This window comes from Papio anubis, chromosome 3, assembly GCF_008728515.1.
Source record: "Papio anubis isolate 15944 chromosome 3, Panubis1.0, whole genome shotgun sequence".
NCBI lineage: Eukaryota > Metazoa > Chordata > Mammalia > Primates > Cercopithecidae > Papio > Papio anubis.
The window spans coordinates 161,623,658-161,642,430 of NC_044978.1; the positions used below are offsets into that span (position 1 = coordinate 161,623,658).

The following is an 18,773-nucleotide window of genomic DNA, read 5'->3' on the forward strand; positions in this document are numbered from 1 at the left end:
GTTTGTTGGTTGTATGGATGCCTTCTTTTGAGGAGTGTCTGTTCATGTCCTTTACCCACTTTTTAATGGGGTCGTTCGATTTTTTTTCTTGTAAATTTGTTTAAGTTCATTGTAGACTCTGGATATCAGACCTTTGTCAGATGGAAAGTTGCAAAATTTTTTTCCCATTCTGTGGGTTGTTAGTTCACTCTGATGATAGTTTCTTTTGCTGTGCAGTAGCTGTTTAGTTTAATTAAATCACATTTGTCAATGTGTGCTTTTGTTGCAATTGCTTTTGACATTTTCGTCTTGAAATTTTTGCCTGTGCCAATGTCCTGTATGGTATTGCCTAGATTTTCTTCTATGGTTTTTATAATTTGGGGGTTTACATTTAAGTCTTTAATCCATCTTGAGTTAATTTTTGTGTAAGGTGAAAGGAAGGGTTTCAGTTTCAAGTTTCTGCATATGGCTAGCCAGTTTTCCCAGCACCATTTATTAAATAGGGAATCCTTTCTCCATTGCTTGTTTTTGTCAGGTTTGCCAAAGATCAGATGGTTTTAGATGCGTGGTCTTATTTCTGAGTTATCTATTCTGTTTCATTGGCCTATGTGTCTGTTTTTATACCAGTACCATGCTGTTTTGGTTACTGTAGCCTTGTAGCATAGTTTGAAGTTGGGTAGCATGATATATCCAGCTTTGTTCTTTTTGCTTAGGATTGTCTTGGCTATTCGGACTCTTTTTTGGTTCCATATGAATTTTTAAATAGTTTTTTTCTAATTCTGTGAAGAATGTCAATGGTAGTTTGATGGAAATAACATTGACTCTATAAATACTTTGGACAGTGTGGCCGTTTTCATGATAATGGTTCTTCCTATCCGTAGTATGGAATGTTTTTACATTTGTTTGTGTCCTCTCTAATTTCCTTGAGTAGTGGTTTGTAGTTTCCCTTGAAGAGTTCCTTCACTTCCCTAGTTAGCTGTATTCCTAGGTATTTTATTTTCTTTGCAGTAATTGTGAATGGGAGTTCATTCATGATTTGGCTCTCTCTTTGTTTGTTGTTGTATAGAAATGCTTGTGATTTTTGCACATTGATTTTGTATCCTGAGACTTTGCTAAAGTTGCTTATCAGCTTACGAAACTTTTGGGCCGAGACAATGGGGTTTTCTAGATATAGTATCATGTCATCTGCAAACAGAGACAGGTTGACTTCCTCTCTTCCTATTTAAATACTATTTATTTCTTTCCCTTGCCTGATTGCCCTGACCAGATATTCCAATGCTATGTTAAATAGGAGTGGTGAGAGAGGGCATCCTTGTCTTGAGCTGGTTTTCAAGGGGAATGCCTGCGGCTTTTGCCCGTTCAGTATGATATTGGCTGTGGGTTTGTCATAAATGGTTGTTATTATTTTGAGATATGTTCCTTCAATACCTAATTTATTGCGGGTTTTTAACATGAAGAGATGTTGAATTTTATCAAAGGTATTTTCTGCATCTATTGAGATAATCATGTGGTTTTTGTCTTTAGTTCTGTTTATTTGATGAATTACATTTATTGATTTGCGTATGTTGAACCAGCCTTGCATCCTGGGGATGAAGCCTACTGAGTTGTGGTGGATAAGCGTTTTGATATGCTGCTGGATGTGCTCCCAGTTTGCCAGGAATTTATTGAGGATTTTTGCATTGATGTTCATCAGGGATACTGGCATGAAGATTTTTTTTTTTTTTTTTAATTTCTGCCAGGTTTTGATATCAGGATGATGCTGGCCTCATAAAATGAGTTAAGGAGTCCCTCCTTTTCAATTGTTTGGAATAGTTTCAGAAGAAATGGTACCAGCTTCTCTTTGTACCTCTGGTGGAATTCAGCTGTAAATCCTTCTGGCCCTGGGCTTTCTTTGGTTGGTAGGCTATTAATTACCGCCTCAATTTCAGAACTTGTTGGTCTATTCAGGGACTCAGCTTCTTCCTGGTCAGTCTTGGGAGGATGTATATATGCAGGAATTTATCCATTTCTTCTTCATTTTCTAGTTTATTTTCATAGCGGTGTTTATAGTATTCTCTGATGGTTGGTTGTTTTTCTGTGGGTCAGTGGTGATACCCCATTTATCATTTTTTATTGTGTCTATTTGATTCTTCTTTCTTTTCTTATTAGTCTAGCTAACAATCTACCTATTTTTTATTAATTGTTTTTTAAAAACCAGCTCCTGGATTTGTTGATTTTTTTTTTTTTTAATGGTTTTTCGTGTCTGTCTCCTTCAGTTCCACTGTGATCTTGGTTGTTTCTTGTCTTCTGCTAGCTTTGGGATTTGTTTCCTCTTGGTTCTCTACTTCTTTTAGTTGATGTTAGAATGTCAATTTGGGGTCTTTCTGGCTTTTTGATGTGAGCATTTAGTGCTATAAATTTCCCTCTTAACACTGCTTTAGCTGTATCCCAGAGATTCCAGTATGTTACCTCTTTTTCCTCATTAGTTTCAAAGAACTTCTTTATTTCTGCCTTAATTTCATTATTTACCCAGGAGTCATTCAAGGCAGGTTGTTCAGTTTCAGTAGCATGGTTTTGAGTGAGTTTCTTAACGTTGAGTTATAATTTAGTTGTGCTGTGGTCTGAGAGACTGTTATGATTTCAGTTTTTTTGCATTTGCATAAGGTTGAAACTTTTAAGATTTCTATATGCTGTCATTATAATTCCAAATAAGCATGTTATTTAGTATTTCTTGCTTTTGTTCTTGAATTCGAAACCATAAATAAAAATAATAATATGTAATATTTACTACAATAAACTAATATAAGTCTTGAGTAATTTTGTAGTTAAACTTATTTAATTAGCAAATTAAACTAAGAGTTTGAGTGTATTCTTCTAAAAAATTACTATTATGTGTCTGAAATGAAACTTGGTCCTTAATTATGAGTACTTTGGTAGACTAATGCCCCCCTTGGAATTTGCCATCCATCCCTCTAATCTTAGCATCCCTTACTCGATATATAGTAGATGCTCATCATATGTTTGTTGAATGTATGAACACAGGGTATTTAAGAACACCTGGATCAAATGTTGTATAATCTCATATTTTATATAGAATAAGTATCTTTCTGGAAAATTAATTTTACACACACACACACACATATTTTTAAAGATATGGGGTGTTCCTATGCTGCCCAGGCTGGACTTGAACTCCTGAGCTCAAGCAGTCCTCCCACCTCAGCCTCCCAAGTAGCTAAGACTATAGGTATGTACCTCTGTGTCCAGTTGCAAATAATATTTTGATATCGATTTCCATTGTGAATTATATGTTCTTTTTTTTTTTTGAGCTGGGGTCTCATTCTGTCACCCAGGCTGGAGTGTATTGGCATGATCATGGCTCACTGCAACCTTGTCCTCCCTGGGGTCAGATGATCTTCCCACCTCAGCCTCTTGAGTAACTGGTTTCCACAGGTGCACACCACCTTGCCCATCTAAATTTTTTTTTTTTTTTTTTTTTTTACTTTTTGTAGAGACACAAGATTTTGCCATGTTGCCCAGTTTGGTCTCGAACTCCTGAGCTCAAGCAATCCTCTTGCCTCAGCCTCCCAGAGTGCTGGGATACAGGCGTAAGCTACTGCACCCAGCCTTTTTTTTTTTTTTTAAAGGGAATAATCTACTGTATATTTCTATGTTCTTATAGAAAAAACATTTCTCTAAATATTCAACTATATGGATATAGTCGAAAACTTGTGAAAAGGAATGGTGATTACCTGTTGTATATAACAGGCATTGTACTTCCTGCTTAGCAGAAGCACTTTTCTAACCTTAAGATTTTGGAATTGTTGATTTTAGTGATTTTGTCATCTTTTTGAAATTTCTGTTATGTCTTCATTGTTCTGTCTTGTGACATTTAGGTTTTTGACTTTAAGATTTTTGACAACTTGTAGATGATTGATTCCAAAGGCCCATGCATGTGTACATTTTGCTTAGCGTGAGTGAAAATCCACCTCCTTTGAGGATGACCTGCAGGAATTGTAGCTCAGCTAGTGAATGAATCCAGCAGGCAGCTCACTTTCATTGGGATTTTGTTCTTTATTATCACTGGGTAAACACTTTATGGGAGAAATTTTATGTTGGAGTAGTATTCATGAATTGGATGCCTTCATCTCAGATGTCAGGAGGTAATTCTCTTTGTAACATTCAGAACTTTGTTCTTTTCCTTTCATCTAGATATATAGAGTAGAGTAGAATAAACAGGAACAGGACAAGAACAGGATTATAGCTACAGTGTATTATCATGTGTCTGTAGGAGTCGTGCTAGCTAACTGTAGTTTTTTTTATCCTGAAAACTCTTTTAGACTAGGGGAAAAATAGGTGGGTGGGGAGCTAACGTTTTTATGAATGTCTCTGCTGTATGCGAGGAACTGTGCTAGATTCATTGTATTTATTATTTCCTGTAATACCCAGAGCAAGTGTGTGAGGTAGGAATTATCCCCATTTTGCAGATAAAATTGAGACCCAGAGGAGTTAAGTATTCGCCCAAGTACCACCAGAATTGCCATTGAAAGCCATTGAAAGCCAGGTCTGTGTGATGCTAAAGTCTCTCGGGCTTTCAGTCTTACTACTCTCTTCTCACTACTTCTAGTCACTCATCCGTTGTTGAGGGAGTGATCACTTGCTCTGTGCTAGGCATTTGAGCCATAAAGATGGTGATCTTGTGACCCTCCCACTCTATCTAGTGGAGGTATGTAAAACCCCAAAGGCTCTGTAATGTACTAATTGGTTTTATTTAAAATTCTATGTATATAATTTATAAGAGAGAATATCTCTAGGAGTAATTTTCAAAGTATTAAGATGCCCATTTGAGAACTCTGTCACTGTAAGTTAAAGTTTGCTTTTTTAATAACTTCATTCAGTAGGCAGGTTTTTCTGTTGAAAAATGTGGATGTCCTCCATAAACCATAATTGCATATGTGTAGCATAAATATTGTTTTTTTATTGGATTTGTTGCAGAAATAAGGGCCTCTTTTGTTTAAATGGACTTGCTTTTGAACTGTGAAAATTTAATCATGATAGTTTATTGGTTCAGCTCTGGAGAAGCTGAGGCAAAGCTATTTTGCTCCAGCCAGAGCTATTTATATACCATCACTGAGAGTTCCTTTTTATATTATTGGTGTTATTGTGTACTAAAAAAAGGAATGTTAGTAGAAAACTTAGGATTTTTTTCATTCTATGTCCTTATTCACCACAATGATATTTTTAGAGGTTATTTCATCTAGCTTTATCTCTTCAGAAAAAGCTTTTTCTTTTTCACAGTAGTGGCAGACAAGAACTCAGCTTGAAGCCATTCCTTCTTAAGCTTTCTTTTTTGAAGGGTGAAAGGATCAGAGAGAGTGGAGCTCTGTGTGTGAATTGAGCCTCTTTGCCCTTATCCCCTTCCTGATCAACACATTTGCTTCATTGAGGGGAGAAATAACCATGAATTTAACCCCTTTTAAAAAAGGGGTTAAAACGTAAGGCTGTATCTTTTAGTTTGTCTATGCAGAAAGAAAGTCTATGGTCTTAGAAGTTTATCCTCACTTTTGTTTCGCTTCTGGAGAAGATCATTATTCCGTTTAGCTTTCCTTTTAGAAGAGTGCTTTGCTGAACAGGGAAGGCAGGTAATCGTTTATTGTTGCAAATATCTGCTAAATTGGATAAGTGGAAGAAGAATAACAGCACTATGGCTGCTCGGTGGCTAGAATTTGTGAGCTAAAAACTGGGGGACAAACTAAGTTTTAAAAGAACGTTATACACTTCAGTGTCCTTATAGCAGAGCTAAGTTTGGAAACACTACTAGATCTGCAGCCCTATAAGTGGAGTGGTTCAATCTCTGCAGAAGCATCTGATTTCAGGCCTACATATGGGGCCTTAACAACTTGAATGCAAATGGGTGTAGCCTCTGAAGCAAGATTTGCCAAGTGTGCCTGGATCCTTTTAGCTGACCACAGTCAGGGACAGCAGCATGTCATATTTAGTACTGTTTTCCTCCAATATGGACATCTGTCTGCTTCAGTATTTACCTACTGTCAGTCATCCATCCATCCATTCATTCATGTTATCTTTGAAATAGTAGACTAGTGGGTATGTTTCTTTTGGTTTGTTACCTGCCTTGTGAAACATATTGTAATAATATGTGAGGTTCCATCTTTATTTTATCCTATAACTTGAAACAGTATGTTTTCAAAGACATGATTACATAAGACCGTTTCACTTAAAATTTAGTGAATTATGCACATCTTTGGATTCTGGGAGAGACAGGCTAAATGTCGAATTTCATGACTGCAAATCAGTTTGCAAAAGGCCATATGAAAGATAATGCTTAATATCATTCAGCTTCTCTTCCATTAACATCTTGAACTATGGTGTAAAGTTTTGTATTTTTATTCTAGAAATATAGCTGACATTAGCATTCAGGTATACAGTTCAGTTTATCTCTAGTGAAAAGTCTCTTAAAATTAAGTTAAATACAGTACAGAGAACATGGAAAATCAATAATATTTCATTTCTTTTAAGTAAGATCTTTCTATATACATTTTCTTGGGTTGCTTATAAATTTCTTTCTTTACAGAAGTATTTTATAATAAATGTCAGTTATAGATTTAACTGTAGCAAAAAATAGTACAGGTTCTGTAGTAGCTTTAATATATCAGGTAAAAAACTGCTTAGCTAAGTATTAGTGTAGAATAGTGGAATAGTCTCCTAAATGATATTTTTAAAATGTAGTAATATTAATAGGAGAGCATTTAGGAGCTTAACATGTGGAATATTATAGAATTTAGCATATTGTGCTTTAAGATATTTAAAACATTTGCTTATTGGTTTACTTATAACCCTTTACACAGAGTAAATATATTATAAATATTTGTTGATGGATGTGAACTTGCTTCAAATTTTTTTATATCTAATTACTCCCATACTAGTGATATAAGATTTAATTACTTTAGTGTTATCTTCGTAGTCTAAAAATAGTATCCTAATATTACCTACAGTTCAAATGGAATTCTAGTGGCATTAGCAAGTGATTGATAGAACTGGTAAAAACTAATTTGTTAAAGTATTAGAAGTTGAACATTGGGCAAATTCACTTTTTAATAGCCATGTATGCATCAGTAAGTTTAAAAGCACCCCCTCTAGGGGTGTTGCTTAGGAAACATTTTCTCTTTTTTCAGAAATAGCTAACCTGAGTATAAATTAAGTACTCATCAGGTTCAGCTTATTCACAGATGTGACCACATTGGTATTTAATGTGGCTGCCAAAGTAGATAGAATAATATTTTAAATTGTCTTCACCACTGAAATATGTAAACTGGAGAAAATTTTGCTTCATGAATATATGCTTGAGGATAAATGAAGGATGGGTGTGGGTTATGTTGTTGTTAGGTGGTTTGTAGGGGGTAGGGCTCTGTAAAAGGCATTTCCTGCCTATGAGGTTTGTTTGTGCCTTTGGGAGTTTGATGAATTTCAGAGTAAATTGGAAAGACGGAGGCCATTTAAGACTTTGGTGAATAATATAAGTGAAGAAAAATCAGCATTTAATATCTAAATGAAAATATGTGACTGCTTTTAAAAAATAGCATTTAAATTAGTAACCTAATTACTTTATAGGAGATGAAAATGTATGGATGAAACCCAGGAATTCTCCTCTTTATTAACCCTGGTGTGTTACTAAAAAATTATGAATTGTTCTGATTGCTGGAAAAACTGTTGATTTGTTCCATTTGATTATCTTCTTGTTTCACCTTTTGTAGTATGGTAATATTGGGTTAAGAAGGAGGGACGAGGGCCGGATGTAATCCCAGCACTTTGGGAGGCTAAGGCAGGTGGATCACCTGAGGTCAGGAGTTCGAGACCAGCCTGACCAACATGGTGAAGCTGGCGCAATCTTGGCTCACTGCAACCTCCGCCTCCCGGGCTCAAGTGAATCTCATGCCTCAGCCTCCTGAGTAGCTGGGATTACAGGCTGACACCACCATGCCTGGCTAATTTTGTATTTTCAGTAGATAAGGGGTTTCACCATGTTGGCCAGGCTGGTTTTGAACTCCTAACCTCAAGTGATCCACCGGCCTCAGCCTCCCAAAAATGCTGGGATTATAGGCGTGAGCCAGCACATTCAGCCCAGGATATTTTTATATGTCTAAGGAAAGATGCTTTTTTGTTTGTTTCTGGAAATAATGCCATTTGTCTCCTTAAATATTTCTCTATACTTTAAATAACAAAAGAGAAAGGCTTATCTCATGTAACAGTAACATTTATTAATAGCTTCATTAAGTATGGCCACTGTAGATGTTAACTTTTTGAATATAAAAGGAATGAATTTATTTTAGTGATCTAAGATTTTTGTAATTCCAACATTCTGAGAATTAATATTACAAAGTATCCTAAAATTTAAAAATGATTATTCAAAAATTTTAGGTGAGAATATAAAATATATGTACTGGGTTTATAGAAGTGAAACTGTTTGTGGTCTTAAGTAGTCTCATTAATAATTCATAAACCTGATAGGAGTTTTCCTCTTAATCTTTACCTAACAAAAGATGGAGTTAATCATCTGTGTGTTTCAGACATGAAAAAATTCCTCTGGGACTCAGTGTGGGATCAGGGTATCTTGGCCTTTGAGGTTGGAGAAGTGTCATTTCTTGCTGTCTCTGCTTGGGCACTCTGTTAGCCGCTGGCTGTTTGGTGTATCCTTAGAGTTTATATGTTTTGTCTGTGATTAGAGGAGCTCGGTGCAAATGGGTTTGTTTAGCTGCAGTTGTAGTTGGGCAGATACTGATTTCAACACTTTTTAAAGGTCTTGTGAGGAGAAGAAAGTAAAATTTTAGGTCAAGTAGTTGCCAACTTAATATTTACTTGTAACTGTTAAACTGCCACTTATATACATGTGACATTTGATACTTGTAAAATATATTTTTATTATATTTTCTACTATTGAATATATTTTATTTTTCAGAGTGGGACAATTTTTAGTTTTAGTTGCCTTTTTTTTTGTTTTTGTTTTTGTTTTGTTACCCAGGCTGATGTTGACCTCCTGGGCTCAAGCTTGGACTATGGGAGTTGCTGTATTCTTTTAATTGAAGTAAGGGAATTGTTCACTTTAATGTTGTGTGATTTAAAGGAAATACATTTATAAACTACCTTTTCCTAAATAACTTGTGTACTAAAGTCTGGCACATTTTTCTTGGTGTTGGGGCAACGGTGGTGAAGAAGACAAAGTCCTTGTGGTCGAGGAGTTTTTCCCCTGTAATACATAGTAATAGGCAATACTGATTTAAGCAAATACATGAGATAATTTCAGATTGTGGCAAGTATAGTGAAGGAACCAAAATAGGTAATATGTTGGAAGGAGATTGGGATTGGGAAGGAGATTGGCAGAGTTGGAAAGCTGCTTTAATAGGGAAGTTAACAAAGGCGGGTGTCTTTAGTATTTGACAAGAGGGACCACTTGGGGAATGATCTAGGAAATTCAGGGAAAGCAAGCACAAAGGTTTGAACACTAGAATGATTGGAACGGAGGCTAATGTGACTGGTGTGTAGTGACTAGGGGAAATGATAGTCACTAGGTTGAGTATATTGGCTGGGTCACATTATGTGGGGCCTTAGAAATGAAGAGTGTGGTTTTCTAATAGTTACTGGAGGAAGTCATCAGGGGAGAGGCATGAACTGGTATGCTTTTGAAAGACCTCTCTAGTCTCTGAGTATAGAACAGATTATAGAACGGTGGAGAACAGGCAGAAAAATCATTTAGGATCTATTGCTGTGTCCAGGGAAGAGGTTGATAGCTACGAGTTCCAGAGTGGTAGATCTGGAAGTTCTGAGAATAAGATGGATTTGTGATAGATACATACTAGTGAAGGGAGAAAGTGTGCTGGTTCTTTGCCTTTACTAAAATCCTGTGGCTTCTGATAGTTGTAGCAGCTTTGAATTTCACTGTGTTGTGGCAAAGGAGAGAATTGGTGTTAAGGCACATGGGTGGGTTCATTTACAATGTAGACTTCATACCAATCAGATTTTTGTCTTATTAAATCTGGCAGTAGATATTTGATTTGCTTTAAATGTGACATTTTATTGTTGCAGGAAATGTTTTCATATTTGTCCAACCAAATAAAGAAGTTGTCAGAAGCCTACAATGAAAGACTGTTGCATACACCTCACAATCCCATATCTTTAGGTAATTTCTTTTTTCCTAAAGAAAAACAAATACTTATGATCCATCTCTAGGAGGAAGCTGGTACTTCTAGAAAGAGAGAAAACTCTTTCTAGTTATAATGATATTTCTAAATTCCTCACAGTATTTTAATTTGTAAATTGAAAAAGTTTAGTTAGGCTTTTGAAATATTTTAATATATTTCTAAGATAAAGCCTATACACTGAGAGAATCAGAGTCAATATTAAGTATTATAATGAAAATACAGAAAATAATACTTAAAGTCCTGTTTCTAACCAGAACTCTATTTATAAATAATTAAAGCTTTCTCCAGGTCGGGTGTGGTGGCCCGTGCCTGTAATCTTAGCACTTTGGGAGGCTGAGGCGGGAGATCACTTAAGCTCAGGAGCTCAAAACCAGCCTGGGCGACATAGTGAGACCTTGTCTCTATTATTTAAACCAAACAAATAAACAAAACTTTCTCCAGTTAACAGAACCCTAACATACCAGAAATTAAATCTTATGTTGTTTTTAATGTCATTATTGCTTGTTTTCTTTAGCCTATGGATGTTAAAGAAATTTGTATTTATGGTATTTTCATTTGTGTATATAAGGACTATGTTTTTGTCATGTAATATAGGGGTTACTAAAAACAATAATGTGAATATTGACTTTTATGAACTTAATTATCTGTTAAGCTTCATAATTACCCCCTTTTAAATTGTGAATATATGTAATATAATGTTTCATATTTCACAGATATCTGAAGAAAGGAAAGTGAATCATTTGTAGCCGAAGCCTTTTTTAGGAATGGGCTTCTGTGGAATACCATTTGAACACCAATATATAATAAAAACCACCCCAATTAGTCCTTTGCTGATTTATGATCTATGTAGATGTTATAGAAGGTGATATTGTGTAGCTTGAATTCCAAATCTTCCATGTCCTAGCCTCTGACCTCCTTTTCCCTCACATGCAAAATTGTTTAATGATTGGTTGCGATTGTTTGTGAAGCATGTAGTATGGTGAGTCCTTAGTAAATGGTAGCTACGAGTGGTGCTATGTATGCAATCCAGTTTACCCACACAGCCTCAGAACGATCAATTCCATTTCTATATGCAGAATTTGATCTTACTTAGTTTTGTATATGTACTGAAATATATCCCACATCCTCACTTTACAAGTTTTTAAAACTTGGTTGAATTTGAATAAACAGCCATACTGATCGTGTTATTGTTCCATCTCTTTAGTTGGAAAAATTTACTCTCCTGAAGGATGATATGGAAATTCTGTTTCGTATTCTGAGATGTTAATTTACATTAAAATATTTTTGTCTGATATATAAAGAAATCCCTATGATTTATTAAGTACGTTACAGTGAAATTGTGCCACTTGACAATGAATCAAAAGTAATGTCTTCATCATCATTATTGTTATTATTTGGATGATTTTTATGCCAGTAAACCAACGCTTATTAGGGTACTTTTTTCTTTTTCAGCTATGACACTTAAAACACTAGATGAACACCATGACGAAGCCGTCACTCAGCTCGGCTCGATGCTTTTTACCAGACAGGTTTCTGGAGCCAGGTAAGTATGTTTAAAATAGATGTGGGTCTATTTGGCTTTTCAAAGTTAACTCCAATAAAATACCTTTCCTCAACAATAGTCCCCCAAGTGTATGCTGAACTATACCTGCGAATTCATCATGGAGTAAAGAATGATGAGTTAGAGAATGTGTAAGGCTACTGTATGCCCACCTGTTGACTGCTTATGCCTGAAATCGTCACAAAAAGACATGAATCTTGTTTGTTTTCATAGATGTACAGAAACAAAGTTTTATTACCTCTCTATATAGATTTTTTGTCTTTATTTCCTTTGTTAGATGATCTTCGGCGAGTCACATTATGGTATTAGAAATAAGCCATCTTCATCACTAAATTGAAGTGAAAGTGTTGTTAAGGAAAAGCCTTCTTCCTAAACTAAAAAAATAAAGAGTATGCAATCCTTGCCTGTGTAACTGCCTCAGAAAATTGTACTTTTTCCTCTTCTGTATACATGGCCTGAAAAATGAATCTCGTTTTTCATTTTAGATTTGATGAGGTCAGAGAAAAATGACTTGAAAATATCTTGCTGTAAATACTTTACATGCTTCTATTAAAGAATTTTTCTGTAGCTACCAGAGGATAGAGATTTTATATCACAGTACAACTTTTTAAAAGTAAAATCTTAGATTAATTTACTTTTTACCTTGATGAACTCTTATCTATATACAATATAGTTTTGACGCTTCTAAAATGGATTTCTTGACATTGCTTTTAGTATTGCCACTATTTGTCTTTATGTTTAAGTTGAGCCTCATTGACTTCTTTAAAACATAGCTAAATGATTAGAGTATTAGAAATCTGCTTATATCTAACATGCCAGTGAAATCAAGCTTTAAAAATGCAGGTGCCTTTGCTGAATATTACTGTTTGCTGACCACCACCCCACTATAAACAGTTACATAACTTCTTCTGTATCTTGGCTTTAAAACTTTCCATTGCATAGCACTGATCAGATAGTTAGACTTTTAGTTTGTTGATTATTTGAGGTAATATGACAATTACAGTGGTTTGACTTGCAAATTTCAATATTTCAGTGAAGGGTGTATATATGAAGTCATATTCCAGATTTGACACAAAACCAAATCATTTTCTTTTTACTTCTTTAAAGAAGATGTAGAGGTGTTTAAGATTCCTAGAGCTTCAGGTAAAGAGAAAAATATACTGGCAAAAGTAAAATAAAAAGAGATTCCTAGAGCTTATAGGTCTTTAATAGGAGATAAGTAAACGATAATCAGATAAGTAAACGGTAGGCAGGACTTTTCTATGTAAAAAAGCAGTGTGTTATAGAATTTCATTTTAAAGTTGATACAGTCTATTTTCGTAGGCCATGATTTATTCCTGTTTTAAACTTCTTAATAAGTGGATATAAGACTTTGTAACACATATCTTTTGTTTATGGGTGACATTGTGTTACCATTACCAGACATATTAAATTGGTAAATCTTTCTTCTTTCAGGGTTGTGCCTCTTGGGTCTGTGCAAACTGTGAGTGGCTATACTTTCAGAGGCTTTATGTCACATACAAATAATTACCCTTGTGCTTACCTAAATGCTGCATCAGCCATTGGAATGAAGATGCAGGATGTGGACCTGTTCATAAAGAGACTTGACAAGTGTTTAAAGGCAGTAAGAAAAGAACAAAGTAAAGAGAGTGATGACAATTATGACAAAACTGAAGATGTGGATATTGAAGAAATGGCTTTAAAACCAGATAATGTACTTCTTGACACATACCAGGATGCTTCTTCATGACATGAGAAGGGTTTCTTCTTGATCTTTGCAAATACACATGCAAAGGTGTATTTGAAAGAAATGATAAAGGCTGTAGTACAAGCAAGCAGTTTAAAGATAAGACTTGAGATTTTTGAATTGAGAATTTCATGGAGAATATTCAGTCAAGGAGTAGACTGTGGTCTGAACTAGCCATTGATGATTGTTAAGTTTCCCATTCTTAGACTGCATCAATCCTTGTGATCCTTAACAGGTTATAATATACAGCTAGCATTTTTCTAATTGTTAAAATATCTGTCAATTAAGCATCATGACTCAGATAATTTTTACTAGTGTAACGACAGTAAAATTACCTTCAATTCTCTTTGAAATGTAGAGTGCTTCCTCCTAACCATTCTTTACCTTTTCTGATCACACAGAATTGAGAAAGATTCCTTATGACACTAGTTACTAGTTGTTTGTTGAGATGTGTAAGTCACAGTGTGCCTGTAAAATGGACATTCCCCAGGGAAGCAGAATCAAGGTATAAACTTCCATTTTGACCCAAAAGCAATGGCTCTCAACTGGGGTTGATTCGCTTATCTGAACAGCATCTGCAGACATTTTTGGTTGTCACAACTGGTGGGATGCCGTTAATATCTAGAGGATAGAGGCCAGGGTGCTGCTCAGCATCCTACAATGCACCGGACAACTCTCCACAACAAAGAATTATCCAGCCCAAAATGTCATTAGTGCTGAGGCTGAGAAATACACCTCTAAAGTAGATAAACTCCTTGAGTAAAGAGAAGGTTACCATAGCAACTTTCAGTAGTACTTCAAAGAAGATAGCTTTATAAATGTCATCAAACTATACTATATGGAGAATCTTAAGTGATAACCAGGGTCACAGGTTCCAAGCATGTCATTATAAATTGTTTTATATGGCACTGGTGCATTTTTCCTTTTGGGTAAGGGAAAACATTATTCCACTTACTGTTTTTGCTTTAAGCAGCCTGCATATATTGGTTAGTTTGTTCAGATGTTGTGCACAGACATCATCAAAATTAGCTAACATGAGTATTTTTGAACATAAGTTTGCTAGGAAGGTAAAAATCACATAGTATAATAAACAGGTGTGTTCCCCCCTCCTTGCCTATGTGCTCATTTTTCTGAGTCTGAAATTCGAGACATACTGGCTTTAACAATAATTTTGTTGTTAATTTAAGAAATAGACTGATATGTCATAGCCTGAAGATTTACTGAAGCTTCTAAACATGCCACCATGCCAAAGCTATGTTTCTCAAAACCAGTTCTGTGGCTTCTGTTCCTAGAAGATGCTCATGGGGAGAAAGTGTTTACAAATAATTTTGGGAGCCGCCTTTGCAAACCTGCCTGTTGGCGTATAGAAGGCTCTAAGAATTCCTTCACTAAATAACCAGTTTCAATATATCCTTATCCAAAGAGAAACTCATTTTTTTAAAGTGAAATATTTGTTAACAGCCCATTGAACATACTTTTAAAAACACTATGGTAGAGAATGCTGTGTTGCCTTCTGGGCTGCATTTTCTTATTGATTTGGCATTGTAACCTATGTATGAGAAAGAGATTTTCTGGTATTTTGGTGACATTGTACATTGTTCCGTACTGTAAACATGAGCTCAGACAGACACCACTTCCTTTAATGTGTAAGGTAGACTCTTGTGGTCACTGGCTTGACCACCTTGGAAGTCAGTGACTATTTTGAGATGAAGTATTTAACTATGAATATCATAAAGGTTATTTTTAAATGTATTTATTTTATCTTTGGGGTTCAAACATTAAAAAAAATTTACATAGCTATAGTAGCTCATTTCAAGGGAATAAATGCTGGATTAAAAAGTGTAAATTTTTAATGAGAATTTAGGACTAAATTGCAGGACCCGTAAAACTGAAGAGTTGCAACCTCTAGATTCAAAAAAGGATGAAATGTTGTCGCAAATGTAAATTCTGGCAGCACAGCTTGCTGTACATGTAAGCCAAAATTGTTTTATAGAACAAGTGATCTATATTGTGATCATCACTTAGCTTAAGAAAGGCCGGAGCTGGGAGAGTAGCAAATGTTTTCTCATCTGCAGTGTATCAGCAGTTCTTGGGCTTCAGCTGCTGAATAGATAATAATTCTAATTGAAGATAAATTACATGAACTCACATGTGAATGATAGATATGTTACAACATTTCATTCCTGATGCAGAAAATCAGCTGTGGTTTTTATTATTAACCCTTTCTTTCTCAGTGGTTTTGGAATTCTAGCTCTATTCCTCCTGGCTTAAATTTGACTCTGAGGGCATAAAATTCACAAGTTTTTGAAGAGTTCTGTCTATTCAGGCTTTCCTTTGTCCCCATCCTAGTGTCATTTTCACTCACTCCTATTTCCACACATAAGTATTAAAAAGGATGTGTTTATTATAATTTGCTAGTACTGATTGGTAAGCCTCATAATTGGCCTTTGTTATCTTTGTTCTGTGACGAAGGCAGTGGATGATACATTACCAGTCATTGCTGAAGATAACCTCTTCTGTCTTTGCGACCCAACAACCCTTATTAAAACTATCAGGTAAAATATTGGAGTTAGGTTTGTAAAGTCATTGGGCTGTGGCAGCCTGCTTAGAAAAGAAAATTGTGTAACAGAATATTCTTTTGGTCACTACACATTGTGTTACTTATACATGGCAGGGAAAGGAATTTTAAACTCGCAGTTTGGTTCTTAGGTCCTCTGTTGATGAATTCTCGCTCTATCAGGGAATGATATGTGACGCCAGCCTTAGGAACCTGGTGTTCAACTGTAAATCTTTCTATTTAGCTTTTTGTATTAGTTGAATGAAGTTACAGATATGAATTATTGAATACAGTTCTGTTCAGCCAATAGGCACTTGATATACAGAATGGTAAATTTAAATATGAATTAAATTTTTCTATTATTATGATCAGCACTTCACTGTGGTTCTGTGTCTTTAACCACCTCATAATAAGAACTGTTATTGAGGACCGGGCTACAGAATGTGCTTGTATTTTTAGACTACGTCTATGGCTTCCATAGATTTTAGTGAAATTTAAACAAAGATAATTTGTGTTTACTGCTGATGCTACTTTAATGTTGAATTAGTAGTTCATCCTGAGAGTTATATTTCACAGAGGAAAATAACCAACAGCTGAAAACAACAACAGGAAAACTCTTGTGAGTCTGAGTCATACTCGGAGACAGTTTTTGGAATACATACACATTTGGTGCATGTAAGAGTTGGGTTTCCTTTTCCCACTTTCTGAGATGTACTAACTTCTGCCAAACCCTTAAATGATTTTGTTATGTTTTACATTTTTGAGGCCAACCTTATTTTGTAACTGAAAAAAAGTCCAGTTTTGCATACACAGAAATTTGGTCATTTTAGAAGCCTCATAACCTGAATAGTTTGATAATAATTGAATATGCTATTAACAGCTTTTAAAAATAAGGTTCTATTAGTCAGTTTTTTCCTTGTCTGTCATATTATGTTGGTTAATGTCTCTTATGGCCAATCTTAGGAGACAGACCTAACACTCACTGCATCCTTTTGTGCCTTACTTTTTACTTTCCTTTTGCCTTTTTGGTATGTGCACATGTAAGATGGTAAGTTTAAGGCTAATGAATATATGTTTGTAATTTCCTACTCACTACTCTGCAGTTAAAGCTAAGGCCTTAGGCAAAATCTAGAAATGTTTATATTGTTTTGTTTTTTATCGAGTGGTGTCAACTTGAGAAATACAAAGAAAAGCTATGCTTAACTGTATAATTGTGGGGGATTTTAGCCATGAGAATATGAAGCTGATGTCAGCCTGCTAACCTGTTTTACCAAAAGGAAAAGATGTTTCCAGAAATGTTTTCGGTGTAGACTGTTTAAAGATAAAAATAAATTATATAATTTGTTACATGAAATAAATTTTTAATAAGTCACTGACAGTACATTATTTTACCTAATCATTACGATAGATAAAATCTGAAAGTACAAATAACTGACACTAAATTACTTGCCCATTTTTGATTCAGTCATCAGTATCAGCTTGTCTAGAAATCAGCAAGAAAAGTCATACCTTAATGAGAAGCATGAGTCATGGCTGGGGGTTAAATTAAAAAAAAAAAAAAGAGACGATATTCCTGCAACCATTTTGCAAAGGATCTATTGACTGTAGAAAGTACTTAGAAGCATTTAATCTTTTCTAAAAGAAATACTGTCCTTTATTTGAAAGTAGATTAATATCACTTTCTCCTTTAGATTTCACATCTAAATTGTGCTATTTGAATTTTGCAGATAGTGGCCTTTGATTTGGAATTTGATCTCTGCACTAGCACTTATTAACCATGTGAGGTCACATATTCAGCCTCTTTGAGTCTCAGTCTCATCAAATATAAAATAGATACAACCTTATAGGAGTGAAGATTAAATGAGATAATATATGGCAACGTGATTAACTCAGTATCTATGCATAAAGTACTTACTGTTAATAACTGCTATTATGCTCCATAAAAAGCTATACTATCCTAAGTTGTACTATATTTAAATTTAAATGTATTCATTATTGTGTAGTTTATTCAGTAGAACTTTTTTCGAAGGGAATCATCAATGAATTTTGTCCATTTGCCAGTGGAAATTAAGTTAAAAGTATTCAGCTGATTTTAGATGACCGTTATTTTTTATTTTCAGGGTTTTTCTATTTTGGCTTTTATAGATTTCCTTTTGTTTTGCATTTTTGAGAAGTTTTTTAAACCCGTATTTAAAGTGCATTGACTAATTACCTGAAATTTCAGATCACAACCCAGGAAAGATATACAGAAGAAGTTCACATCACAATCCTTCCATATTGATTATATTATCTGACCAAAATGTATGGTATAATAGGCAGATCTACAGGCATGGCAAATGTTCAGTATATATAGCCCTATTCTTACATGACTTTATAGTAGAATGGCTGATCATGGCTCCCAAATGGATATCTCTAGCAGACTTCTTTCCTGAACCCCGCACTTGTATGCAACTGCCTAGTCAACATCTTTTGCGTGTCTGATGGACATCTCAACCTCCACATGCCACAGGTTATTCCTTGATCTTCTCCCCTAAAAATCTGTTCACCCACAGCCTTCCTCACCTCAGATCACACTTCTCTTCAGTTGATTAGGCCAGAAACCTTGGAGTTATCCTCCACTTTTCTCTCTCACATCCTACGCCAAATCCATCAAGAGATCATGTTATATCTATTTACTGATTTACCCAGAATCAAGCCATTTCCCACCTACTCTGTAACCAACCAGTTCTGAAGTCCCAG

The 18,773-nt window shown here is 35.1% G+C and overlaps 1 protein-coding gene across 3 annotated transcripts in view; it reads left to right on the forward strand.

The window, feature by feature from the left end:
• SEPSECS (Sep (O-phosphoserine) tRNA:Sec (selenocysteine) tRNA synthase) overlaps positions 1–17,412 on the forward strand; it is a 48,553-nt gene extending 31,141 nt beyond the window's left edge. For all 3 annotated transcript variants that reach the window (XM_009206618.4, XM_021938335.2, XM_003898548.5), the window contains 3 exons: positions 10,054–10,147; positions 11,622–11,712; positions 13,186–17,412. In XM_009206618.4, coding sequence (XP_009204882.1) covers positions 10,054–10,147; positions 11,622–11,712; positions 13,186–13,480 — 480 coding nt within the window. In that variant the 3' untranslated portion in view covers positions 13,481–17,412. The remainder of the gene's footprint in view (positions 1–10,053; positions 10,148–11,621; positions 11,713–13,185) is intronic.
• The last annotated feature ends 1,361 nt before the right edge of the window (positions 17,413–18,773 follow it).